At 35.0% G+C, this 27,974-nt stretch overlaps 1 protein-coding gene across 1 annotated transcript in view; it reads left to right on the forward strand.

The window, feature by feature from the left end:
* Positions 1-27,974, forward strand: part of LOC149542147 (F-box family protein with WD40/YVTN repeat doamin) — a 174,236-nt gene that overhangs the window by 41,516 nt on the left and 104,746 nt on the right. Inside the window, exons 5-6 of the mRNA XM_089797181.1 lie at positions 2,564-2,658; positions 18,347-18,436. Of these exons, the coding sequence (XP_089653307.1) occupies positions 2,564-2,658; positions 18,347-18,436 (185 nt within the window). The remainder of the gene's footprint in view (positions 1-2,563; positions 2,659-18,346; positions 18,437-27,974) is intronic.

The raw sequence follows: 27,974 nt of genomic DNA on the forward strand, positions 1-27,974 counted from the left end.
GATAAATGGGAAAGTTAATTGACAAAATTGACACTTATTGAACTAAAAAATATTGAATCTTGGATCATGAAACCTGTTATTGCTACAACAAGATGAAATGTGTAGCAATGACATTCTTGTTGATAATGCTTAAAACATTTAATCTCCTTGTTAAAATTTCAAACCTATAAATGGGAAAACATGACCTATGTACAACAATGTTATTAATTCTTGTTGAAAACTCTAATTCAATATCTTCAGTTTTATGTCTTTTTTGATGAAGGTAATGCTTAATGGCAATACTAATTTTCTTTTGGGATGAAGGTGCCTTGGAATGGCTTGGTTTGCTTCTTTGATGTTCAAAGGTAACTTAATATATATTTGAAAGTTTAGCTGCAGGATGCACGCAACTTTTGTAGTCCTGATACTATATTTCTTCTGATGGTATGACTTCTTTATGAAGGATTTATTAACAATATGACTGGTTACTTCTTGATGTGAGTTTTGTTCCACTACAACATACAGAACTGAATACTTAGTATTCCAAGATTAGATCCTTTTTCTGTCTTGGCAGATTTAACGAATCTAGACACAATATGATGTGGTTCCATCATATAAAAGCTGTGTCCATTCATTCCTTAATTTGCAAGGCAAACCACACGTGTAAAAAAACTGTGAAATTTTAAACATTAATTTCAATATATCAAGCTAGTAAGACTTAGAAAATAATCACAAACTTGATATTTTTTATTTCATCTCTTGAAATGAGAGGAAACTAATGGATGTAAGAAAATAATCACGGACATGATATTTTTCATTTCATCTCTTGAAATGAGAGGAAACTAATGGATGTAAATCTATTCTGCAGTTCAATTTTTTTCTTTCAAAACCATTCCAATCAATTTTTTTAAAATCCAAGCTTCCCATTTTAATTCCCAATAACAAAATTAATAAGTAATGCAAATTAAAATTTCATTTGTATCTTCAAGTTGATTTGCCACAATGGATGAAATAATTGTTAATTCATTTTTAAAATCAATCCATATTTTGCAAAATTGAGGAACATTTAATCTCATCTCAATTTAACACCCATTTTCATTTTTGTAAAATTGAGGTATATTTAATCTCATATCAATATAAAACCCATTGTCATTTTTCAAAATCGATATAAATTTAATCTCATCTTAATTTAAAATCCATTCTCATTTTGTAAAACCGATGCATATTGGATCATATCTTAATTTGAAATTAATTTCCATCCCAATTATTGCCATTAAAATCGGTCTCCCCTTTGGTTGATTCATTGAAATTGAGTTGCTTCTTTCATCCAATAAGACTTAATTCCTACTTTTTGCATCATCTTTTCCTTCATCCAACTTGAGACGAAGAGATGCTTCCTCTACCCCCAACTTGAGATGAAGTGGTACTAACTCTACCTCAGACCAAGGCAAATTTACACATCCTTGGCTCAAAATTTTACTTCAATTTCTCACATCCAATCGTAGCCAAATTTTTCAGATTTTCAATTTTTTTGGCACTTAGCAAAACATTGCATTTTGACAGTTTTTTACACTTAATCAAATTTTAAAAAATTACACACCAAGCCAAAATTTGTCCATTTTGCTCAATTTTCATGTTTGATGTTCTAAGAAGGCTTTATAAACCCTAGATTGTCTCCAAATTCGCTCTACGACCTAAACTTAGTAGCAAAAAAGGGGTTCCCCATTTGCAATGGGGCGGTAGTGAGAAAACCTCACAACTATACTGAACATGCAAGATTGAATAATATCATTAAGTAGAATATCATGCAAATCATTAAAATTGCTCTTGAAAGCATTGTAATAGCTTGTAAAGTTACAATGACAAAATCAACTGCCATGTAAATGCATCTTGTTCACTATTTCATTCTCACAGTGAGAATACCATCAAGAACTGGAAATATCATTTAATGTTGTGCACACATCAAAGAATAAGAGTAAGAAATTTAAGGAATACTGACATAAAGAACTCTTTATTTCTAATTCAAGAAAACGGTTGCAAAGTGGGGTATTTACATGAAAACTTGATTCATCAAGGATGAAGAATTTTCCCAAGGGGGAAGAGTTGTTATTGTCATAAAATATTGAAATTATTAGATGATCTAGAGGAAACTGGTATACAATCTAGCTCTAGAATGTATATGATTCTAAAATTATCCCATTAAAATTGAATCTTTTAGTAGCCTGTGAAAATATCATTGTTATTGCCCTGAGAAAGAAAGTACCGAATCCCAATCACTCCATCTTTATGGAAATAATGTCCCTTTCAATTACTTTATAGAATTTATCATAGTTGACATTTGAAAATTGGATGATTCTATAATTCTCTCTCCTTGGTTTGGATAGAGCAAAGCATGTTATAAAGAATGAAGTTATTATTTCTTAAGTTGTACAGCCAAATATTTGCTGCAAGAATATGTTTCTTTTCTGTTCTTTATATGCATCCTTTCAAAGTTCTGTCAACTGTTTGCAACATTATGTAACTGTATTGTTAAGGTGTTCATTATGCCCTTTTTTTGTGGTGTGTAATTCTATTTGATTCATAGATTGTAGGACTCGTTGGAGGGGACATTTGCATTTGGAAACGACATGGTAATAGACATCTGGTTCGTGGGCACATTCAACGTGCATATTGTATGTGGTGTGTGCTTTAAATTTCTGTTATATATTTTCTTGCATTTGTAGTAATCCATTACTTGATTTATTAATGTTGTATGCAAGGATTGCTAGAAATTTGTTGGAAATTGTTGTCATTGATGTAAAAGCATGTCTGACTGTTTTAGCCGGTCGGAATTTTCTTTTACTAAAACAATGAATACTTATATGCTTATACTGCTGGCCAACCTGCCTAAATCTTGGCGCCTAGAAGAACTAAAGTTGAATCTTTACAGGTTGATTTCATGAAACTTGCTTACTTTGAGGATTAATTTAAAAAAAATTGCAAATAAGGTTTATAATGAGCTGACCCCTCTTTTGTGGTGCCCATGTTAAGGTGTTTTGAAAATAAAAATAAAAAGTATGGCCTACCTCCCTTATGGAGCACCCATTTATTGGGAAAGGTCTTAAATAAATAAAAAACTTTATTCCTACCTTGCCAAACCGCTTGAAGAGATGTGTGACTGTTTGGTGAAGGGGTCTTTTGGCTGGTATAAATAAGGGTTCATTTGAGGATCTTTAATCAAGCAATTCTTTGAATACTCTTACCATTAAAAACATATTTTAAGTAAATCTTAGAGCAGTTCTAAGGAGCAAATAGGAGAAGTTAATTATTGAAATCTGTTGCAAGAGCTACGAGCAGATTTTATTGGAGATTATTGCAGACTTATGAGGAGATTATTTCAGACCTTATGAGCAGATTGTTTCAGATCTTATGAGCAGTTTGTTTCAGACTTTATTAGCAGAAGATGTTCATGAGTATGAGCAGACCTTGAAGGTGAATTATTGCAGATTTAAATGGCAAATTTGAGGACCTATGCAGATATTTTTTAATATCATAAGCAGATTTAAGAAGCAAATTTTTATTAGATTTGTGAAGAAGGATCATATTTGATTCAAGAGGAAGACAAAGCACTTTTTAATTTTTTGGAGGTTGGTGCCTCATTTTCAAATAGATTGTTGTCTCTTGTTGTGAGGTTTTCACACCATCACGCCATTGCAAATGGGGACCCCCCGCTTACCAGTAGGTTAGCCGTAGTTGCTTTTAGCTTTAGTAGTAGTTTGGGTTCCCTGTCTAGAGAGTCTAGTTTGGGCAGTGTGATTCTTTTAGGGAGTCAAGCCCACAAGTAAAGGCTAGCAAGAGCTGATTGAGTCCCCAAAATGAAAATGAAAATCACCATAAAAAGGGGGGGAGGCGACCTTTGAAATTTTGGTGAAATCACAACCCTCAAGAGGCTTGTATTATTACTGAGAAGTAATTGTTAAATTATTTTATATATTAACAAATGATCAAAATGATTGATTATATACAATATACAAGGATACAATAATAGAAAGTTTCTAATAAGAAAATGAAGATCGTAGAAACAACCTTATCTACAAATCTTACATAATATACAAAGGATGACCACTAAACAGAAATATTCTAATGCTCTCCCTTAATGGCCAAGTAATTGACCATACCAAGCTGCCCCTTGAATTTAGTAAACTTATTAAATTTTGGTGAAATCACAACCCTTAAGAGGCTTGTATTATTACTGAGAAATATTTGTTAAATAATTTCATTTATTAACAAATGATCAAAATGATTGATTATATACAATATACAAGGATACAATAATAGAAAGTTTCTTATAAGAAAATGAAGAAGATCGTAGAAACGACCTTATCTACATATTTTACATAATATACAAAGGATGACCATTAAATATAAATATTCTAATGTTCTAATGCTCTCCCTTAATGGTCAATTTGTCAGCAACACCAAGCTGCCCCTTGAATTTAGTAAACTCTTAAGGGCTGAGAGGTTTGGTGAGAATATCTATAGTCTGACTCGCAATTGGAGCATATTTCAACTAAACTGCTCCATCTTCAACAAACTGTCGAATGTAACGCCAATGAATGTCCAAATATTTGGTTCTCTCATGGAAGACCGGATTTTTGACAAGTTTGAGAATTCCCTCATTATAACATAACAAAGGAATCAAACTTGCTTGAGATATTTGCATATCTGCAAGCATCTAACGAAGCAAACTGCTTCACAAGCTGCCTTGACTATTCCTTAATTCCGTGCTTCTATCGAGGAGAGAGACATTGCCTGTTGCTTTATGCTAGTCCATGTGACTACTTCCAAATTTAAAACAAATCTAGAGGTTGATTTCTTATCTTCAATCGAACTTACCCAATTTGAATCTGTGAACCCATTGAGTCTAGGATCATGACCCCTAGTATAAAGAAGTCCATAATCAAGGGTGCCCTCTACATAATGTAGTACATGCTACGTTGCTATCCAATGATCAGCCTTTTGGGTTGTTACGAAGCGTAAAATGTAGCGTTTTGCAAAAAACGAGATTAGGTTTAGTGGCATTGAGATAGATGATATTGCCCACTAGTAGCTTGAAAGTGGTTTTGTCAATAGTAGAATCAAACTTGGTGGACAACTTCAATTGTTTCTCCATGGGTGTGGAAGGAGGTTTACAATTTGGCATTCAAAACATGTCAAGCTAGTTCATGGCATTCTTAGAGTGGGAAATAATGATGCTATTATCAATTGTCAAACCTCAATACCTAAACAATAATGGAGAAACCCTAAATTTTTCATATCTTAATCTTTGAACAGGTTTTGTTTGATTTTGAGTCTTGACAATCAAATGTCTTGAGCTGCTAGTATTGTTAAAGTCATCCACATCGACAATAAGAAATAGAACATCATCAATAGTGTGTTTGATATACAAATTACTATTAGAAGGGCTAATACTTAAAACCATTTGCAAACAAGTACCAATCAATCTTGATGTATAATGCTGAAGGAGTCTATTTGACTCTATAAAGTGCTTTTTTTGAGTGAACATACTTGATGTGCTTTGCCAACAACCTTGAAACCAGGAGGCTGCATCATGTAGACTAACTCTTGCAACTTTGTGATATCCCCACCTTGAGACAAGATTTAATAATAAACAACCATTAGATATAAAGTTTATAATATTAAAAGTAGAAAAAAAAAAAAAAAAAATATATATATATATATATATATACAAATAAATAATATAATATAATACTAAGATAAAAATATAAATTATAATAGATTATATATATCATATTAATATAAATATTATCATATCACCTCAAATATAAACATATATGAAATAATAATACATCAACTCTTATTATAAATTGATATTGTGACAATATTAAAACCAAATAAATAATATTATTAGAAATGATACAATAAATAAATATAATAGTTTCACTATTAATAAATCACAATATAATAATGTTAAAATTAAATTAAGGACACCGAAGAGTCACACACCTTCAGGCGTGATAAGTATATAAGCAATATCAAAAGTATTCTTTGGGTATCAAAGATTAACATAAAATAATAATTCAAAATTGAGAGGATCAAATGGGGACATTACAAATGGTATCAGAGCTAATATCCTGCCTACCTGAAAGAATTTTTTTGACTACCAGAATAAAGAAGGAAAAAGTATAATACAAGACTTCCACTTAAAATACTATGCAGTCCTAGAGGCTGGTTGCAAAAGATGAAGGCATCAAACAGAGTGGAATAGAATTTGGAGACCTTAAAGTTTGATCACAGAGGAGGATAGACATCTAATTCGATCATATTAAAACTAAGGAATGCTTGGAACATTATTGACTTGAGACTGCACAGAAAGATCTAATTCCAAAAGCTCCAACATAAGTGGATGAACTTGCAATAATATGTTCTGAACATGTCGATTATCCTTAGAATCATGGGAGATGAACACTAAAAGAACCAATAAATGACCGAATATAATAAAAAAATGATGAATTGACCAGATCCATTATCAAACAAATAGAAAATCACACCATCAATCTAGTGGTCATTAGGGCAATCCCATAAAATGAAATCTTTAGAAACATCAATGCATACACAGGTTTCAACTTAGCCCATCTATAAAACAAACAAGAACAATGATTGGTTCATTTCAGTCATCCGTTAATGGTATAATATAAATGACCAGTGGTAGATAAAGTGAAACAAATAAATATTTTGACAAGAATAATTAGTGACAATGATAAAGAACGAGACTGATGTAAAAAAAGATTCTAGCTATGGACAGCATGCAACGATGTGTAATATTAGTTATCAGACATATATAAAAGACAATATTATATAGAGATAGTAACAACTGTACATTCCTTTTTATTTGTCTTGTAGAACCGGAAATTGCAGTAACCTAATAGAAGAGGAATATAATAATAATAAACAGGTCCAATCTGTATATCTACTATGGTTGCAAACTATTATCTTTTCGCTAAAACCGTATGGATACAGTTATTTATATAATTGATTTGGCGGGTCAAGATAATTCCAAATGTACAACCTTAAATAATTATTTCAGACATGTTGTTTGGCTCGTTGACATTTAAAAACAAAAAGAAGAATCTTGCAATTTAAAGATTTAGATATAATTCTAAGAATTCATAAAAGGGGATATACTTTTGAATATATAGACCATTTTAGGTCCATTACGATTTGGCTATAATGAATTTTTTTGATGGCATCATGTCTATTACTACAGAAGTCTTTGAACCCAAAATTAAGAACCGATTTAATGATAAAGGGAGAAAACACACATGCAACACTTAGATGGAAAAAGGTACCAAAAAGAAGCTCACATTAGCAAGAGACAAAAAATTGAAATAAGAACTTCCATTTTTGATAAGTTAACAATATATCTATCCCTCTTTAGTATAAGACCCTAAAAAAGGAAATAAAAAGAGATAAAAAGGAAAGAGAAAAAGACATGATACGTGGAACCAAGTAAAAGGATAAAATGCTATTAAGCTAAGAAAAGTTATTTTTTATTTAAAATTAATAAGAATATACATGTTATTATAAAATTATTAATTATATAAATTAGTATTATGAGAAAAATAATTATCTTTCTAAATGAATAAGCATGTAAATCAATAATATATATGATTTATATAATTGATAAGTAATATTATAATAAGAAAATTAATTATCAATACTGTGAATTACCATATTGGAACGATGAATCATATAGTCCTGGTTATCTTGGACATCTTATACTTAGCCAATTACAACTAACAAGGAATGTTGATAAAGTTTAAATAAATATAATTGGTAATTAGAATTGAGAGTAGGATTTTTTCTATGTTATCATTGAATAGACATTATTTATCTATTTTTATTTTTTTTATTTTTCCCTTTTATGGTAATTATGTTTGATTATAAAGAAAAAAATTCCAATATTCTTAACATTTGAGAAAGAGTATGATGGTGCGAAGGAGGGGCTTGTCTAAGTCCAAGCAATTGGATCTTTGTCCCAAGATAGGGTAGGGGTCAATGACCCATGATCCTTCGGGACATGGTCTTAGACCTGTAGACTTTGAGGGAATCCATTGCACATTTGGCATCTAGGAAACTTGGATAACATCTACTCTATCTTTCACTGATTTCAAATGATAATATGACCAGCTATATAAGAATTAAAGTTACTCCCTATATGGCCAATAAGAGAAGGTAGTGATGTTACCAAGGAGGGGCTTGTCGAAGTCCAATTAATTAGATCTTGGTCCCAGGATTGGTTAGGGGTCAGCGACCTGTGATCCTTTGAGACACAGGTTTGGACCTGTAAACTTTGAGTGAGTCCATTACACATTTGGCATTTAGGCAACTTGGATAACATCAACTCCTTCCATCTTTTGAGGCTGACATGGAATAATTTATCATGATTTACATTTTTTGAAACTTATATATACATGTATGTACTAATGATAACTTGTGGTTGCAAGATTCTATCGAAGAAGTAAATCATCTTCTTGACTCTAGTAACACATTAATCAAGAAAGTATGGATTATGTGTCTACATTGTGTCTTCTTCGTGTATTCATGCATTCATGTGTCTACTTTGTGTTTTCATGCATTAATATGTATACTGCATAAATCCTATATGTGTTATTGCATCCAAATATATGCTTTGTATGTTCAATCTTTTAGAAAGGTTATGTATGAATAATCTTTGCTTGAGGACAAGCAAATTTGAGAGGGGAGGACTGTGATATCCCCACCTTGAGACGAGATTTAATAATAAACAACTGTTAGATATAAAGTTTATAATATTAAAAGTAGAAAATATATATACAAATAAATAATATAATATAATACTAAGATAAAAATATAAATTATATTATATTATACATATCATAGTAATATAAATATTATCATATCACCTTAAATATAAACATATATGAAACAATAACACATCAAGTCTTATTATAAATTGATATTGTGACAATATTAAAACTAAATAAATAATATTATTAGAAATGATATAATAAATAAATATAATAGCTTCACTATTATTAAATCACAATATAATAATATTAAAATTAAACTAAGGACACCGAAAAGTCACACACCTTTAGGCATGATAAGTATATAAGCAATATCAAAAGTATTCTCTGGGTTTCGAAGATTAACATAAAATAATAATTCAAAATTGAGAGGATCAAATGGGGACGTTACAAACTTATTGTCGCGGAGGCCACTCTTAACATCCATCTGATGGACTTCCCATCCAAATTGAGCTGCAATGACGAGAAGATGACGAATTGTGCTCATCTTGGTAGTAGGAGCAAAAATCTCCTCATAGTCAATGCCCTTCCGTTGCATGAATCCTCAAGTAGCTAATCTAGCCATCTATTTATCTAAGGTACCATCTGCATGATATTTGAGATTATATGCTCATTTGCAAAAAATGGGATTCTTTTTTTGGAGGAAGATTAGAGAGAACCTAGGTGTTGTTTTTTGAAGACTCTGGTATTCTGCATCTATTTCTTGTTCCCACTTTGGAATCCTATTGCCTCTTTAATTGTCTAAGACTCTTAAATACTATGAAAGTTAGCCTTGTTAACTGTATTTTTCTGCTTGCCCTTGTTTCTAGAAGATCTACTCTCAATGAGCTCTTTAGGATGAAGATCACTGATGGTCTTAACCCATCATTTAGGCCGGAGAGCAGATGTGCCAACATTAGCTGGAGTAATAATTGGAGTTGGAGGTGGAAGAGGATCTTGAACACGTGGAAGATTAGCATCATCCAAAGGAAATTTAGGTAGTGCATCATCAAGTATAGAATCTGCATCATCCCCAGTAGGTGAACCTAATGGAAGAGAAACACCCAAATCAGATGCTTTCGAAGGCCCATCCTCTGAATACTACTCAAACAAGGAAAGCTGAAAAGGTCCTTGTTCTTTATCAAAGACAACATCGTAACTAAGGATAAGACAATTAGTGTCAACATCAATTAGCTGGTAAGCCATATGTTTGTCACTGTATCTTGTAAACATAAGCCTTTGACTCTTGGAATCCAACTCAGAGTGCTAGGCATTTGGAATCCATACATATGCTAAAGATCCAAAAAAATTCAGATCGCTGTTCTTGGGTGTGTGACCTGTCTAGGCTTCGTCACACATCTTCCTCCTAACAACATGTGTTGGAGACCAATTAAGGAGATGAACTATAGTAAACATTGTTACAACCCAATTTTGGATAGGAACATTTTTGTGTTCCATCGTTGATTTGGCTACTGTTGTAATGGTGCAGTTGCAACCTTCTACACCATCATTTTGTTGAGGCGTGTGTGGTGTGGTTAACTAACGTTTGGTGCCATGTGTATCATTTTGGAAAGTAGTAGTACAAAACTCCCCCTATTATCAAACCTAAGGTTTATAATAGAACAACTAGACTCTTTTTCTACTAAGGCCTTCAATTTCTAAAATACAATAAACACATGATTTTTTCTAAGAATGTATACCCACATTTTATGATTGATATCATCAACAAAAAGAAAGAAATACTTGCACCCAATAACAAAAGGAGTATTTATTGGACCATATACATCAACGTGGACCGACTCTATTACCTTAGAGGCTCGTTATAAGTGACCATCCTTGGATGGTGTCTTGTGTTGTTTCCTAGCCCAACATTTCCACAAACTCAATGATTTTAAGTTTGAATTTCAGGTAGGCCATGGACAAAATCTTCCCAAACAAGCTGAGCAAGATCGTGAATGTTTAGGTGACCATGTTGTTGATGCCAGATGCTATTGATAGAAGATGATTCTAGTGTGAAGGCATGCTTAAGAGAATCACCCATATCTACAAGTTTGTATATACCATGATCTTGTATGGCAACAACTACAATAGTGTGGATCGCACAAACAACAATCGAAAACTTGTGTCTACACTGAATACCACATCAAGCTCAGGAGAATGATTTGACTTATTGAGAGTAGGTTTATTTCCATGTTAGGAATGTAGTATACATTGAGAAATATGAGATTCCCCCCTCTAGACTGTATCTGAATGTTGCCCTTGCCAACAACAGTATACTCTTCACCTCCTCCAAAGGGAGAAAATTCTATAAACCAATTAGGCTTATGAGTGAAATGTCAAGAAGCACCAAAATCTATATACCAAGTAAAAGATCTCATATGGTATGAAGGCGTAAAAAGATGATTTCTTTTGCTTGGTGTGCTCAACAACATTAGCTTTAGGATGAGACCCTCCTTGCTTCCCTTGCTCGGAAGCCAAACGATTGCGACAATCCTTGATCAGATGGCCATATTTATGACAATAGTTACATGGAACTTTCTTCTTTGAGCCATCTTGAGATTGGTTGGAGCCCTTCAATTGAGATGACTGAGATTCGCCTTTATCCTTGTGAGAGGATTTAGCTACAAAGGCCTACATTGAGGAGGACAAAGTGACATTGCTACCAAACTATTGTTTCCAGATCTTGTCGCAGAAGTTTGGTACACAACTATGAAAATTTCAGATCAACATCAGTTGAAGTAATGTTGAGAGTTTCTATAAAGCGCTCGTTAGATTTAGGTGGACTCATCAAGGTGATGACTACCATATTTTTTTCTTCATTTGCTGAGCAATAGCTGTCAACTGATCTATGATGTCCTTAATCTTTGTAAGATGCTCTTGTAAGGACATGTGTTCATCGATCATGATGGAGAATAATTGGTTCTTTAGGAAGAAGGCTTGGCTCTTGTTTGATGTCTTGTGCAACTCTTTGAGATGCTTCCAAATGTTTGACGTTGACTTGCCCAAAGGAATCTGAGGCAGCTGATCATCTATGACGAAGAGCTTGAGAAGGATGACAACTTCTTGATTCTAGTCATCAAGGTTGTTGTCTTGGTCTGATCCAAGTGCAGTAGGACGAGCCTTTTTTCCCAAAACAAGATCATCAAGGTGATGATATTCAAAGATGGTAAACATGCATTGCTTCCAAGTGTTATAATTTTTGCTGTTGAATCTTTGATTGCCTTCTAACATTATGTTGGTCAATGCCACAATCCTGCACTTTTTCCAATGCATAAAACAAAAAACAAAGAGGTGATAGAACAAAATCTAAAACAAAAATCCCAGTGAAGAAAACGGAGGCAGATGCAGGTACAAACTTCAAAAAATTGAAGTATGGTTTGTAAGATTTTTGAGAAAAAATTCTGGCTGACCCAAAAACATTTAATGAAGACCTAGAAGAGATCTCAAAAAACCCCCAAGGAATTTGTAGTCAAAATAATTTTGACTTAAACTAAAGGGTTAAATTTAAAAACTCTAGTCAAATTTGTAGAAACTCAAGGTGGCCATGAACGGACCGGGAAGCTTCCTGCAGAAAAAGAAACATTCAAAACTCGAGCTGAATCTATCCCATATCTAAATAAAACCCTAATACGACATTTATGATTGTCCAAAGAGCTGTCGAGAGATAGAAAAAAGACCAAAAATGGATAGCTAAAACAAAAATTGGTGGGTGCAGATAATGCAGGTTGTTTTGAGCACAAAATGACCTGCAAATTAGTCGCTTTTATCACAAAAAAGGTCCAAACTAGAAGTGCATAGCAAAGACAACCAAACTGCTGGTCCTAGGGCAGCAAAGAACAACAATTTGACCAAAAATGGGATGAACAGTGATGTAGAACAAACCTGTGCTAGTTGCAAAAGAGAATTTATGGGTATATTGGCATCATTTTTAGAAAATCAAACCACAATGGCTCAAAAAATATGAAATCCCTGCAAAAATTACACCATGAGAGTTTCCCAAAATAGGTGTTCAGAAAATTAATTATTTTTTTGCTAAAAACTGAAAAAATTTGGAGTGATTTTTTTTAGAAAAATAAAAAATCATATGATGCTTTGGTACCATAATATTGAGAAGTAATTGGTGAATAATATTATGTATTAACAAATGATCAAAACGATCATTATATAGATTATACAAGTATACAAGAATAGAAAGTTTCTAATAAGAAACTGAAAAAGATCATAGAAACGATCTTATCTACATATTTACATGATATACAAAAGATGACCATTAAATAGAAATATTCTAAATTCTAATATTCTAATATGTTGAAGGAAGATTTACTTGGGAGGGTGGATTTCCACCTTGGTTGGGGCTCCGGAGCCCAAGCAAGATTGCAATTCTACTGTTTGTTGGGTTCCAGGCTCAGCTAACTCCTAAATTCGCCCACCATGTAGACCAAAATCAGAAAATGTCGAGACAATTATAGCATGTTGAAGTAAATTTTTCACTTGAAGGGTGAATTTTGAGACTTAGATGTCATACAGGCTGCTAAAAATGAGGGAAAATCAAAAGTGAGTTTCATGTTTATTGGCAAAATTCTGAAAAAGTGAGTTGGTTTGCTGTTAAGGTTGATCAGTATGGAGGGGAAGCTAGTGGTAAAGTTGAAAGTTTGAGCCAATTTAACATGTTTTTGAAGACAACAAAATTTGTGCCAAGCCCAAAAAATGGTCGACTTTTGCTTTCTGTTAGGCTCCATGACCACATCATCCCCCACCTTTTCTCTAAATCTGCTCCACACTTCCACAATGATTAAAATATGAAAACAAATTGACAAGGGAAAACAAAAAGTTAGTTTTGTGAAAACATTTGATGCCAGTTGGAGATTGCACAAAGGGATTTTAAGTTCGAAAGTTGAAAAATCTGAACATGGTCATGAAATAAAATGAGGAGATTAACTTACAAAATTGAATGTACAAAGCATAGTAACATGGGGATGCGTCCCCCCCCCTTTTTGCCTGATGTTTTAGAGACTTCAACGCACCGGAGACTTGGGTGCTCTGTCTCCCCGTCCCCAGTGGTGCCACTAGATTCCGCCACCTCCACCGAGGATGGGGGACATCTTGATATTCACTATTTGCAGCATCGACTATTTATGTTTAATGTTCGATGTTCCAATTCAATGCAATGTTCAAGTATTCACTCTTTTACATCTTTATATCCAATATTGCAATACATATTTTCATAACTAGCATTTTTAAGTACCATATGTATAGATATATTCATCCCTCTTGTCCCCCGCCACCATCCCCCCACCGTCCCTCCACCGTCCCCAAATTAAGGCCCCTTTGTCCCCCTGTCCCAAAAAGTTGTCCCCTCGTTTCGCCATCCCCTTGTCCCCTAGGGCGGTGTAAGTATGGTACAAAGTCAAAATCTGGAAATTTGAGGCCAATAGCATGTAGAAATGAGGACAATTAATGATATGCTTGAGATATGGCACACACATCTTAGGCTCCAAGCCCAAGAGAGGGTGTATTCTGCTCTTTCTTGGGCTCCATGCTGGATGAATGCCATTTATGCTGGGCGCCATTTTATCAACAAACCCAGTCGCCTATGCAAGGGGGTGTGATTTAATTCATTTTTTTAATTAATTTCAATTAATCAAAACCATGAAGAGGTGCAAGCCCCTTTAAAAGTTCAAATATTTTTAATTAGTATGCTAAGTCGGCGTGATTATGCCATGAAGGGCTGTGATATTGAGGTGCAAATGATTTAATTTAAATAAATAGGCCAAGTCGACCTTGCATAGAAACTGGTGCCCATTTCAAACCACAATTCAATCAAGTGCAGATCAATTTCAAGAGGAGCAGGTCAAATACATCTACAACATCTTCCACAAGGAGTTTCAAGTTTGCTGATTAATAATCAGACTTGAAGCATAGAAATTCCTGAACAGAGAAGACCCCAATTTCTTCGAGGGAAATAAACTAAAAGGGCAAGGGCTATAAGTTACAGATATATAGCAAATCTGGGCATGTAATATGGTAAAATTCTTGTTTAGCAACACAAAATCAGGCTGAGATTAAGCAGCCATTAGTGGCATTTGGCAGAGATCCGACTTGTGAAATTTAGGATGAAAACTAAACAGTGATGTTAAGAACGTTGACTGACATTATTTTTAGCTGCAATCAGAATTTAAAATTCCAGTCAATTCTGCAAAATGAGTTACTCACGAGTCTGATTTGTTATCACTACTCGTGTCCTTGATTTGAGACACGAATAAAATATGAATATCTGATCATGAATTGTGTTGGCAGGTTGAAGAATGGTGGGAGGTAGTAATGGTGAAGGCTCTAGAAAGAAAGTAAAAGGTGTAAAGGACTGAGCATGAACTAGTGCTGGAGCTGAGGCTAAGGGTGGACTCAATTTAAGATGGAGGAGGCAGGCACAGATGAAGGATGACAACAAGAGCATTACACGTCCAACTCATTTCAATTCCAGGTGAAAGAGAGTGAATGGTACCAACCTTTGGCCATATAAGATAAATTTGGTGAGATATCATGTTTTTCCAAGAAATCCTTTGGAGTGGGCCAAGAAGATGGTGAAAAGTGGGATTGTACGTGCAGCTGCTTTTCCACCACTGTTGCAATGGGTGGAATTAGTGATTGAATTTGCCAAAAGATACAATTTAGAGACAAGGGAGGTGGTTACGCCAAGAGGAACTGTTGTAATAGCAATAAAAGCTAAGGATGCAAGGGAGGTGTTCAATATCCCTCATCACAAAGGTAGCATAAACAAGAGAAAAGAATCAGCCATGGAGGAATTCGAGAATTGCGTTAGCACATATGTCGCTCTGGTTAATAACAAATGGTTGTCAAGGCGAAGGAAGCATCATTCGGAACTCCCAAAATTAAAAAAGTCTGATTTCAAGGAGGACATTAGAGACCAAATCCTTGTGGTAAACAAAGTTATGGGAGCTAACACATAACACCTTTCGAGCCATGGATGTGTTACTTTATTGAGAAAATCACTAATACAAATGATATGATTGATTGGGTGACCATGATTGACAACAACATGGATAAACAATTAAAGACGGTGCAAAAGTCAAAGACATTCTACACAAGCTTCTACAAGGTATAGATAATGTGTGGCTTTGACAATTCAGAGGATTGGAAGTTGTAGGTGAATTTGGAACAAAGGCATGACAATACATGGTGTACGATTGTTATCTACAACTACAACTTCACACAATGAAGGGTTCATAAATGCAAATGATGTCTTCGACATGTGCATAGTAAGAGTACTGCAAGGAACTCCTCATAAAAGATTGTCCAAGCAAGTAGAGGATTTGGTCATGAAACATGGATTTTGATACATTCAATTCCCTAAGTTCACCTATATTAGAGTATTAGGAAGCACATTATGCCTAATGAAACTTCCTCATTTCCCACTTAATAAGATGGTGATAATAGAAGTAGCAAGGCAATTGCTAGCATATGATAAGATCTAGAAGCATAAGCACAAAATTGGGGTGTCTTTCCTTTTTCATATTGGGAGTTCAAGTGAGATTTTCCCATCGCTCCTAGCTTCAAAGACAACTGAAAAATAATTTGTTTTATTCATTGGGCATGTACAATGCTCATCCCAACTTCGACCCACATCATCAAATTCGAAGGGCATATTGAGTCAGGTTTGAACACATAGCTCACATAGAAGATCATTGGGTGAATGCAACTAGTGACTGAGATAAAGATAATATCATTATCTCGCCTATTAGTGGATTTGATTAGAGAAAGCAAATGGGTGCACATCCCATATTAGATTGAGGAAGTTGAAGGTACACCCAAGGCGATAGTAAGACAAAATGTAAGGAGACATTTCTGCCATAGATTGTGCTAACAATGATAAGGGAACTTTTGATGCAGTGGTGGTTCCTGTAGATGTAGAAGACCTAGGTGAGGAATTGTTTGAACAACTCCTCAAAGGTTCAAGAAATCAAGAAACCAAAGCAACAAGAAGAATAGAGGAAGTGACAACAAATCACAAACGAGAGGAATGAAGAGGAAGGGGTTATAGGACCAAGTGCAACCCCCAAGAGAAGCAAAGGTTAGAAGGCTAGATGACACCATATGCTTTGATTGAATTAGAGACAATAGGAAGTTCAAATTTAGGGTACTCACACTTATCTCTCAGTGAGACAGAGATGGATTCCTCCTCTCAAAAAAGTGAATAACATACAGAAAGGAATGTTAAGGTAGACTTTGAGGACCCTCTCAAATGATGATAAAACATGGCCTTGAGAAGCAGGTGCCATGGAAGTTAATATGAGCACCCAAAATCAAGATCAGGGAATTGAAAGTCACAAGGATGAACTAGGTGAGATCATTGCCCCAACATTGCTATTATAACGGATGAGAAGGGGACACACAATGATAGCCCAACTCATCAGGTGTGTAGAGGAGATTGTAAAGATGGATGGTGGCAGCAAAGTGATGATGCCTGCCACCAGATTTTCCCCCAGTATTTTTTAAGTAAAACGATTGTACACTGAGCCTATAAAATGCTTGTGAAAAATGTTGCTAGTCTTGCAACTGTCCAACATATCCTTGATTCCTTACATGGTCTAACAACTTTTTGTGAGATCCTTAACTAGGATGGTAGTTCTTTCTTGAATAGGTGCACATTTTGGGAAAAATGGTTATAACTAAACTCTTATTGAGTTGTATTAGAGTGGGGATGTATGTTTGAAACTGCTTGGGCAATGCTGAGTGTGAGATTGTTGTAATGTGTCTAGCATATCCCCTTGCCTTACGTGATATCCTCAGTTTGGGTGATATCAATTTTAGCACTTGGAGGCTAAAATTTTCAGCATCTTAGGCTTATTTTGTTCATTTCAATCCCTCTTTTCTCCCATTTTACCCTTGATATGCTAAGTACTTGGAACTGCTTGCATGAGTTTATGTGAGAAACTTGTCAAAACTCATTTTTATAGAGTGGCGAGTTAAAGTGGGAAAATTTGAGGATGGAAGACATTTGTGACTACTTGGCATGTAGCTAAACTATGGTTCCACGAAGTTGGGTCTTGCTAGAGCATCTATGTGGGATGAAAGATCTAAGGTTTCAATTCTTTGTTTAAACTGGTAGACAAAGATGATATAGTTGTTGTGGTTAGTGGCAAATTCTACCCTTTGAACCAAAACAGATGCAATAGATGACTTTAGTCTCAGTCCAAAAGTGATTGTAGCTTGGTTAAGCTATCCATGGCGTATGCCATAGTTGATTGCCTTAATCAGTTCTTCTGTTAAATATTTAGTGCAAACACAAGGCCTTGTTTACAATTATCAAGCAGCTATTATTAGAATTGTTGTTTTAAACTATGAGCCTGAAACGGGCTAAAAATTATTAAAAGTACTGTGTTTTATTAATATGATTTTGCTTTTGAATTTGGTGTTTGTACGGTTTGCCCTCGTAATGAAGAAAATGCTGTTAACTTTTTATGCTTCTTTTTTTGCAATTTGTTGCCATCAATGCCTGCCGTTTGCCAAAACATGCGCAGCTATGTTGACCCAGAAGCAGCTGTTGGATGTGGGGATGGAACAGTTCGCATTTTTGACATGTACAGCAGTCAGTGCTCTCGTATTTTCAGGTATACTTTTCATGGTTTTGCACTCTGGACTACTTTTTCTGCTGTGTTTAGCTGTAATTTATCTAAATATAAATATAGATTAATATTTAATTTATTTTGAAATTCTCAGTTTAGGATTGCTTTGATATTTCATATTTTTAAAGAAATTGATTTCAAACATACATCAATGCCACCATTCATGTAACACACATCCTTGTTTTCTTTCGTTTGTTTTGTTTGAGTGTTTATAACTTTATAGAAATAGACAGAAGATGTAGAAGGGGTTTTGTTTCCAGAATCCAGATTCACAATCTGGTATAATGAGATTTAATTTCAGAGTTCAAGTTACAATTTATTATGAAAATAAGAATAACCCTGTTCATCAATTTACATTGCAAAGCCATTTCAAATATTCCCAAAAGATCTGATTGATTTTGATAAAATCTTGTGTTTCCAACCAGCTCCAACAAGCTCCAAACGAAGGACACCACGGCTAGGGAGAGTGACATATTCTGATAAAACTAAAAGGCAATGTTGTAAGAATCCTAGGTGGCACTCCCAAGCCAAATAATTAATGACAGACAACAATTGGAAGCCCCTGCAAACTCCACACTACACCCAAGACAGTACAATGATTGGATGAAGGTACATGAGCAAAGGCAGATACTAACAGCAGACAATCTCCCTCAAACTTGCTAATTGACCTCACATAGGTCTGATACTACAATAAACTATGTACAAACTGAACATATCAATCACCAATGAATCCTGACTGTGATCTATGTATGAAACCAATAATTAATCCTGTAGTTTGGATATTTCACCAACCTAGAAGATGCCTAAGTGTTAATTTGTCCTCACAAAGCCAAAGGATAAACAAATTCGTCCAACTAGGAATGTAATCAAAATATATAATACAATCATATCTAAATGAGCTCAAAAACACACCTTTATAGGCTCTTCAAGAGACGTGCTCCTATCCAGGGAGTAATTATTTGTTTTTAACCCTTATGTCTCCCCTTTATAAGGTACTCATCTCCAAAAGGGTTCCATTTCTTAAATTAAAAAACTTCATTTTAACTATGAGTGCTCACCTAGTCCACATTTAAATAAATCATATTAACAATAGTGTTAAATCTATAATTTATTTTTATGACTTTAATTTTAAAGCATTGGATTATATCAAATATTGAGGTATCATCAAAAGTTGCATCCAATGACCAATCCAAAAATGGTAATACTAACAAATAACCTAGTCGATGGTTGAAACTGATTTAATATAAATAGAATGGGGAAAACTGACGAGCCCCAATTTCGGCATACTTAGGCTATAATAGATAACATGCTTTTCTTATATTTTCAAGAACCTTTTCAAGACCTTATGCTATTACATAGACTTTAAGTATTGATTATGGACAATATGTGGACTTGTATTATTAGTATTATATGCTAATATGAATACACCTTTATGTTATGCCGTGGTTGAATAATTGTTGTTTTGATGGTAGTATGGAATGTATTTTGAAATCATGTGCCTAAGAATTTCCTGTAGTCGTTGTCATTATGAGTCCTGCAACCGCTATGGGGAATTACTATTTAACTCTAATATGTGGAATAAATATGTGGATGGAATGATGAATCATATGTAAGGTTTTATGTTGAATTAACCCAAGATTCTAGGATTACTAGTTAGAACGTGCAAGTACCAGAGTTGAGAACAAGATGGAGCTGCTACTTAAAGACTACCACTGGGCCATGTCAAAGAGGGACTCTTCAACAATGGATAAGGAAGCGGTTGTTGGTTTGGCCGCTGCTTATTGGAGTGCATTAAAGGATTCTAAGAGAGGCCTATTGATCACCACAGATCTAGCAGTAGCACTTCTATATGATCCATCAATCTAGGGCAGTGTTTCCTTAATTCCTCCAACTGTTCTTACTCTTTCCTCTTTCTCATTATGAGCCTTCTTCATTGTTAAAGGGATAAAACTGTAATAAACGTTTCCCTGTTTCAATGAAACAATTGGTTGGTTAGTTAAGAACTCTTGAATAAAAGGGTCTTGTTCACTCTTAGTAAGAACAAGGACAGTAGGTTGATGCATTTTGTAATAGCAATTCAGTTGTGAATATGTTGATGTACATGTTGAATCCATTATCAATAAAGTTATGAAGTTTTCCATCTAGATCTATTGCGTTAATCCAGACACTACCTAAGGGGGCCCGCTTAGGGAGCTGTCCTCTTTCTTTTCCAGTAACGTAGTTTAGTTACAAATATTCTCAATTAGTTTCCAGTTATGCTTTCTGTATTATTTTTCATTAGTAACTTAGAGTGACTGCTTCTGCATCCAACAGAAACACAGAGCTCTCTGCTGTTCTTGCAGCCACTAGGAAGAGAGTTGCGTTTGTTCTAGAAAAATAAGAATAGGTTGCTTGCTTGTAGTAGGAGTAAAAACAACATTTACATTTTAGTAGGGTGATTCTAGGTAGAATCTATGTCTGAAAAGGAACTTAGTTAATATATCATGCTGACCCATTTCAAGTTTAACCTCCTTGGGTTGATGATTAAATGATGTCTTAGGTCATAATTTGACTGCTAGTTGAGATGTCCAATCCCTAAGTAAAAGAATATTTGTTCCTATGTCATAAATTGTATCCAGGACACTACAAAAAACCATACAAATTCATTCCAAAAAATGCATTACACATAACTCACTTGCTTGAGTTCAGAGAAATAATTGGCATTGCTAAACTGTTGGATCAAATTGTCATCATGCATTCCCTAACTCCAACTCATTAGCCTATAGGAACTCACTTAATAGGCTTACAGTCCATCATGTTAAAGTGCTTAGTGTTGTGATAGCAAATGGGGACCTATCGATGTGAGTTTTGTTCCACTACAACATGCAGAATCAAATACTTAATGTTTCAAGGAGAAATACCAAACACTCAATCCTCTATTGATATAAGGTCATCTCTCATGCTAGGCTTGCAAAGTAAGATCATGAAATGACTTCAAGGTTCCTTTTTGATCGTGGACATCACTCAGTTTTAGGATGTGATATGCCTGTTATCATAAAGGGACTTACGCTATTCATTCAATGGATATCAACTTTTGCACTTTTGAATATTTGGCTCTACAATGTGCAATGAAAATATAGTTTTTGATCTTCTAACCTTTCCACTTCAAATTAAACTTAACTTCTACTACTATTAACTAGGAATGAAAGGAACCATGGATAGACTTGGACTCTACTAGATATAATCTCGCCAGCAACTCTGCCCATCTAGTGCAAGATTTTAAGGAATACTTAAATGATTTTCACATCAATATCCTCCCTCCAATCCCATCATTTGGATGCCAACCAAAGATTGAACATCAATTGAACTTAAGTTTTTTCATCAGTTCACCATGCAAGGCACTCTTACAATTCATAAGAGGCTAGCTCGGCTCGAATTTGTTCGAGTCATGCAAGTGAACATCCACAATGAATTCCATCTAACTAAACTACTTCTAACAACATGCAACAAAATCCTAAACTAAGCGAGGAAATATGGGTCAACATGCACTAATACAAACTTGATCACAACAATTTACCATGCAAGGCAAAACAATGAAAAGTAGAGCAAATTTGGTATTATATAAGCAACAATTCTCCAAAAAGTCCCTCCTTTACAAATTAGGGGAGCACATGTTATATAGGGAGCTCAAATACAATAGATGGCCAAGATTGATTTGAAATCAAGGGCCCAAATTAATTGACATACACCCTAATTAGGGTTTCATAACCAACTGCTTCAAATATTAAATGCTCACCCAATCACAATTAAGCACAACCCTATCGGCCAATGAAAAAATTACATTACCCTTAGAGCCATTGAAAATAATTCAAATCCATAACAACTGGATAAGGATGAGTGACATGTGGATTGATTAGAAGAAAACCCATTGTAGACAACGCCACCTCATCACATTAGGAAATGTGTTCCTTATCCTGCAAGGCAAAAATCCAATTGTAAATAGTTATCAAAGTTTAAATAAAAATTGCAATAAGACTTAGAAAATCCTCATAAACTTTCACATTTAATATTGAATAAATTAAAATAACAATTTAATGGGGTAATGCATATTTGATTAGAAAACATCTAATTATTATCATTTATGATTTATTTTCCATTTGTTAAAATTGATGCAAATTCAGCATTGTATGCAGTGTAAAGATAGCAACTCTTATACCAGAGAAACTAAGGACAATTTGAAAAGATATAGAAAACTGATACATGAGAAGCTACTACTGGAAAGTGACTTAGAATATCTGGTGACACTTTGGGAAGAAGGTCACATCGATCATTAGAAGCTGCAACAGTGGGAAATAATCTAAGCACTGTCAAATGCTGAATAGTTGAAGGGGCAACTGAAGAAAGACAAATTAAAGACAGCAAAGAAAAGGAGACTTCAGAAATAAAATCACCAACAGATAAAACTATACCTCAACCTTTGGATACAGAAAGGAAGGAACCAGTTAGAGGTGATAGCCCCAATATAAGCACAAGAAAAGAACTAAAAGAAGGCAGAGACGCAAACAAACAGTTTGGAAAAACAAAATGAAACAAGAGAAGTAATCATAACAAAAGATAATGACAGCAATTTAATTTGCTAAGGAAGATAGTTATTAATAAGCTCTTAGAAGAAATGATGCATACTCCAAACCGAGATATAGAGCAAAAAGAGCTGGTGGACAATAGTGAGAAGACTCAGCAAGAACAAAACAGCAACAACAAAGAAGGGGGAAGTGAAATACCTTCAACTTCAAAACAATGGGAAAATATGACAATTAGGAAAAGGGAGAAAAAGAGAACGAGCTATAAATTCTGGCAAACCCCATCAGATGGAAAAGATCCCTTTGCCACCCCTCTTACACCAGTGGAAACTGAAGAAAGGGAACAAGCAATAAATCTCAGGAACATATTCATACCTATAGAGATAGAAGCAATAACGAGTAAATGGAATGAAACAAACTAACAATGACATAGATGCGGAAACTGGTAGTATTCAGCAGAATAGGAGGAATTCCATAAAAAAATGGGGAGAATATGGGGTACAAGACACAAGAACAGGAAAAGGAAAATTGGTTGACAAAAAGAAATGATGAGCAAAGGGAATCTTCAAAAGGAATAGAAAATGATGCTGCAGATTTAAATAACCAGATTATAGATGAATTAAAAGAGAATGAGGAAGAGATCCCTGATGAAGAAATTACAGGAAGTCTACAAAATGCAAGAGAAAATCTAGACAAATTAGGTATTGAAGCAAATATGGCAGGCATCCCAATCCCAAGATGTGGAAAACAGTGTAAAAAGAGAGGTAGGAAATTGCTTGCTGAGCTCAGATTAGCAATAGGCAATGGAGGCAACCAAAGGAAGACTGAAGAAATACTAAAAGTTGGGAAGGGGAAGATCCTTCCCAATGAACAATGAGGATATCCACATGGAATGTTAGGGGACTAAACACCCCTAACAAGAGGCGCTTGCTAAAGTGCAGTTTAACACTATTTAAATAAGAAGTATTAATAATCCAAGAACCCAAGTTAAATAAGGAAGAAGGGGAAAAATTAAGAAAGAGACAGAGAGTTTGGAAAACAAATTTAATAGCATTAACATGAGCCTTGGGAGGCATTGGTATATTATGGGACCCAAGGAAAATCAATTATGACACAATAAAACCATCAAACAATTGGATGGAAGGGAGAATTCAAAGCTATAGAAATACTATTTAATTCATACTTATCAATGTATATGGGCCGATACCAGCAGCAAATAAGAGGAATGTTTGGAAAGAGATCAACACCTTTATGGAAACAGACAAAACAACGAATTACTGCATAGGGGAGACTTCAATGCATTTCTGAATTTGGATGAAAAACTAGGAGGAACCCAGATAGTAACCCAAACTATGATAGACTTCAGAGATTGGTTCTCTGTAGAAAATTTGATCGATATCCCAAGATCTAACAGTTTATACACATGAAATAATGGAAGATTAGGCTCATGCCACATTGTAGAAAGGTTAGACAATTTCATCTTCGAAGGGGTCTAAGTAATTTCAATTGTGCAACACATTCAACAATTCTACCAAATGCAGGATTAGATCACTTTTTGGTCAGATTAGATATAGAAGAACAAGTCAAACCCATAGCAAATCCTGTCAAATGCGAGAAAATGTGGTTTCTTGATTATAAATTTATGGGTAACATCAAGCAGTGGTGAAGAGAGTGTGATTTTGAGGGATCCAAAAATGTTCCGTTTTGTATCTAAACTTAAATACTTAAAAGAAAACATCCTAAGATGGAATAAAAGCCACTTCAACAATATTTTTAAAGAAAAAATAGATAATGAAGAAGAATTAAAGAAACTTAAAGAATAGGTAATACAAAATAGTATGGATGAAGAAAAATATACCAAAGAAAAGGAATTGCTAACAAAACAAGAAAATATATTAGTATAGGAGGAAGTCTTTTGGAAGCAAAAATCTAGGGAAACTTGGCTTTTAGAAGGAGACCGTAACACTAAATTTTTCGACAACAGTACTATTAATAATAGAAACTTTAATAGAATAACTAAAATTAAAAGTAACGTAGGAGATACAGTAGAAGATCCAGAACAAATATCTGGTGTATTTGTAAACTATTATACAAACATACTCATCGCTCAAAAGACCATGAATAGATCTATTCCGCAAGTAATAACTAAAGAAGATAATAAAATCTTAAACAAAGCCTTCACGATGGAAGAAATCAAAACAATGGTGTTTAGTCTCAATTTTGACAAGTCAACAAGACTAGACAGATTCCAGGCCTTCTTCGAAAAATGCTGGGAGATTTTAGGAGAGAACCTTTGGGAAGTTGTTGAAGCAATTAGAAAGGCAAGATCTTTACTTTCAAAAATTAACAACACTTTTATAACATTAATCCCCAAAAAAGATAAGCACGAAGAACCAGGTGATTTTAGACCAATAGTTCTCTGCAGTACAGTCTACAAAATTGATGTAGGTCCGCTCTGATACTACTGATGAAGGGCCACACCACCCTTACCAACTCATGACAAAGAATGCAACAAGATGAAGACAATTTTATTATACCTGAAAATTCAATAGCAATTACAATAACATTTTTCCAAGATCTCTCAAGATCCAATCCAAACCCAAGCTAGTCCAGATCCACACTTTGGTAGAAACCTCCGAGATCTCAACTTGTGCTCGCAAGCCACCAAGCAACCTCCTTGTTTCTAAACCGCAGCCACTAGCTCTTCTCCAACTTTATCCAAGATCCAAGTGTAAACTGCCTCATTTGGCGCTCTGTCTACACACTCACAAGTCCACCATAATCCTGTTGTAAACTGCCTCACATTCGGCGCTCTGTTCACAGACTCAGGAACACTCACTCTTCACTTTCTACTTCTCTTTCACACCTTGAAACTTTCCAAGCTTTCCAAGCTTCCACTTCTCGAGCTTCTCCTTCTCAAGCTTCCACTTCTCAAGCTACTCCTTGAGCTTCTCCTTCTTGAGCTTCCCCTTGAGCTTCTACTCCTCGAGCTTTCACCTTCTTCTCGAGCTTCTCCTTGAGCTTCCACTTCTTGAGCTACTCCTTGAGCTTCCACTTCTCAAGCTACTCCTTGAGCTTCTATTTCTTGAGCTCCTTCTTGAGCTTCCCATGCTTCACCTTCCACAACTTTCACCTTTCCAAGCTACATTAATAGAAGGAGAAGCTCGTCCTTCATCATTAATAGTGATATCAGTGATACTAATAGTGATATTTTAAGACTTTGATCATTGTTACAAGAACTCAATATCTTAAAATAAGAACTTCAAATTTTCAATATTTTAAAAAAGTTAATTTTTTGAAGCATGGGAAGCTCAAGAAGGAGCTCAAGAAATAGAAGCTCAAGGAGTAGCTTGAGAAGTGGAAGCTCAAGGAGTAGCTCAAGAAGTGGAAGCTCAAGGAGAAGCTCGAGAAGAAGGTGAAAGCTCGAGGAGTAGAAGCTCAAGGGGAAGCTCAAGAAGGAGAAGCTCAAGGAGTAGCTTGAGAAGGAGAAGCTCGAGAAGTGGAAGCTTGGAAAGCTTGGAAAGTTTCAAGGTGTGAAAGAGAAGTAGAAAGTGAAGAGTGAGTGTTCCTGAGTCTGTGAACAGAGCGCCGAATGTGAGGCAGTTTACAACAGGATTATGGTGGACTTGTGAGTGTGTAGACAGAGCGCCGAATGTGAGGTAGTTTACACTTGGATCTTGGATAAAGTTGGAGAAGAGCTAGTGGCTGCGGTTTAGAAACAAGGAGGTTGCTTGGTGGCTTGCGAGCACAAGTTGAGATCTCGGAGGTTTCTACCAAAGTGTGGATCTGGACTAGCTTGGGTTTGGATTGGATCTTGAGAGATTTTGGAAAAATGTTATTGTAATTGCTATTGAATTTTCAGGTATAATAAAATTGTCTTCATCTTGTTGCATTCTTTGTCATGAGTTGGTAAGGGTGGTGTGGCCCTTCATCAGTGGTATCAGATCGGACCTACATCAGTGGTATCAGAGCGTGTTCCTGAGTCTGTGAACAGAGCGCCGAATGTGAGGCAGTTTACAACAGGATTATGGTGGACTTGTGAGTGTGTAGACAGAGCGCCGAATGTGAGGCAGTTTACACTTGGATCTTGGATAAAGTTGGAGAAGAGCTAGTGGCTGCGGTTTAGAAACAAGGAGGTTGCTTGGTGGCTTGCGAGCACAAGTTGAGATCTCGGAGGTTTCTACTAGAGTGTGGATCTGGACTAGCTTGGGTTTGGATTGGATCTTGAGAGATCTTGGAAAAATGTTATTGTAATTGCTATTGAATTTTCAAGTTTAATAGAATTGCTTGGGAAGTATTTTGTTATCTCTTTGTCTTCATATTGTTGCATTATTGGTTGTGAGTTGGTAAGGGTGGTGTGACCCTTCGTCAGTGGTATCAGAGCGGACCTACATCAAAAATATTGTCAAAGGCTTTGGCTAACAGACTCAAAATAGTCCTTACAAAGCTAATCTTAGAAGAACAAACAAGATTTGTACCAGGAAGATCGATATTAGATGGCATCATTACAATACAGGAAACAATCCATTCAACACAGTCAAACAAAGAGGCTTGCATGCTAATGAAGCTAGACATACAAAAGGCTTATGATAAGGTAGATTGGCGTTTCCTTTGTAAAACATTGGGGGCTTTTGGTTTCTCTCGACAATGCATTAACTTAATATACAATTGTATAGAAACTCCCAAAATATCAATCCTAATTAATGGTACACCAAAAGACTTTTTTAACATTTCAAGAGGAACAAGACAAGGGGATGCCATATCCCCATTCCTCTTCATCATAATGGCTGGGGCATTTAGAAGAGCAATTAAAAATGCTCAAGCTAGTGGGATAATAAAGGGTGTCATGATAACAGAAGGAATCCCTAACATTACCCATCAACAATTTGCGGTGCCATCCTTCCAAGACAAAGCACAATAGATGAAGCCCAAAACTACAAACAGATTATTAAAACATATATAGA

The sequence above is a fragment of the Cupressus sempervirens genome, chromosome 8 (assembly GCF_028749045.1).
Source record: "Cupressus sempervirens isolate cs-2001-9-10 chromosome 8, ASM2874904v1, whole genome shotgun sequence".
NCBI classification, from domain to species: domain Eukaryota; kingdom Viridiplantae; phylum Streptophyta; class Pinopsida; order Cupressales; family Cupressaceae; genus Cupressus; species Cupressus sempervirens.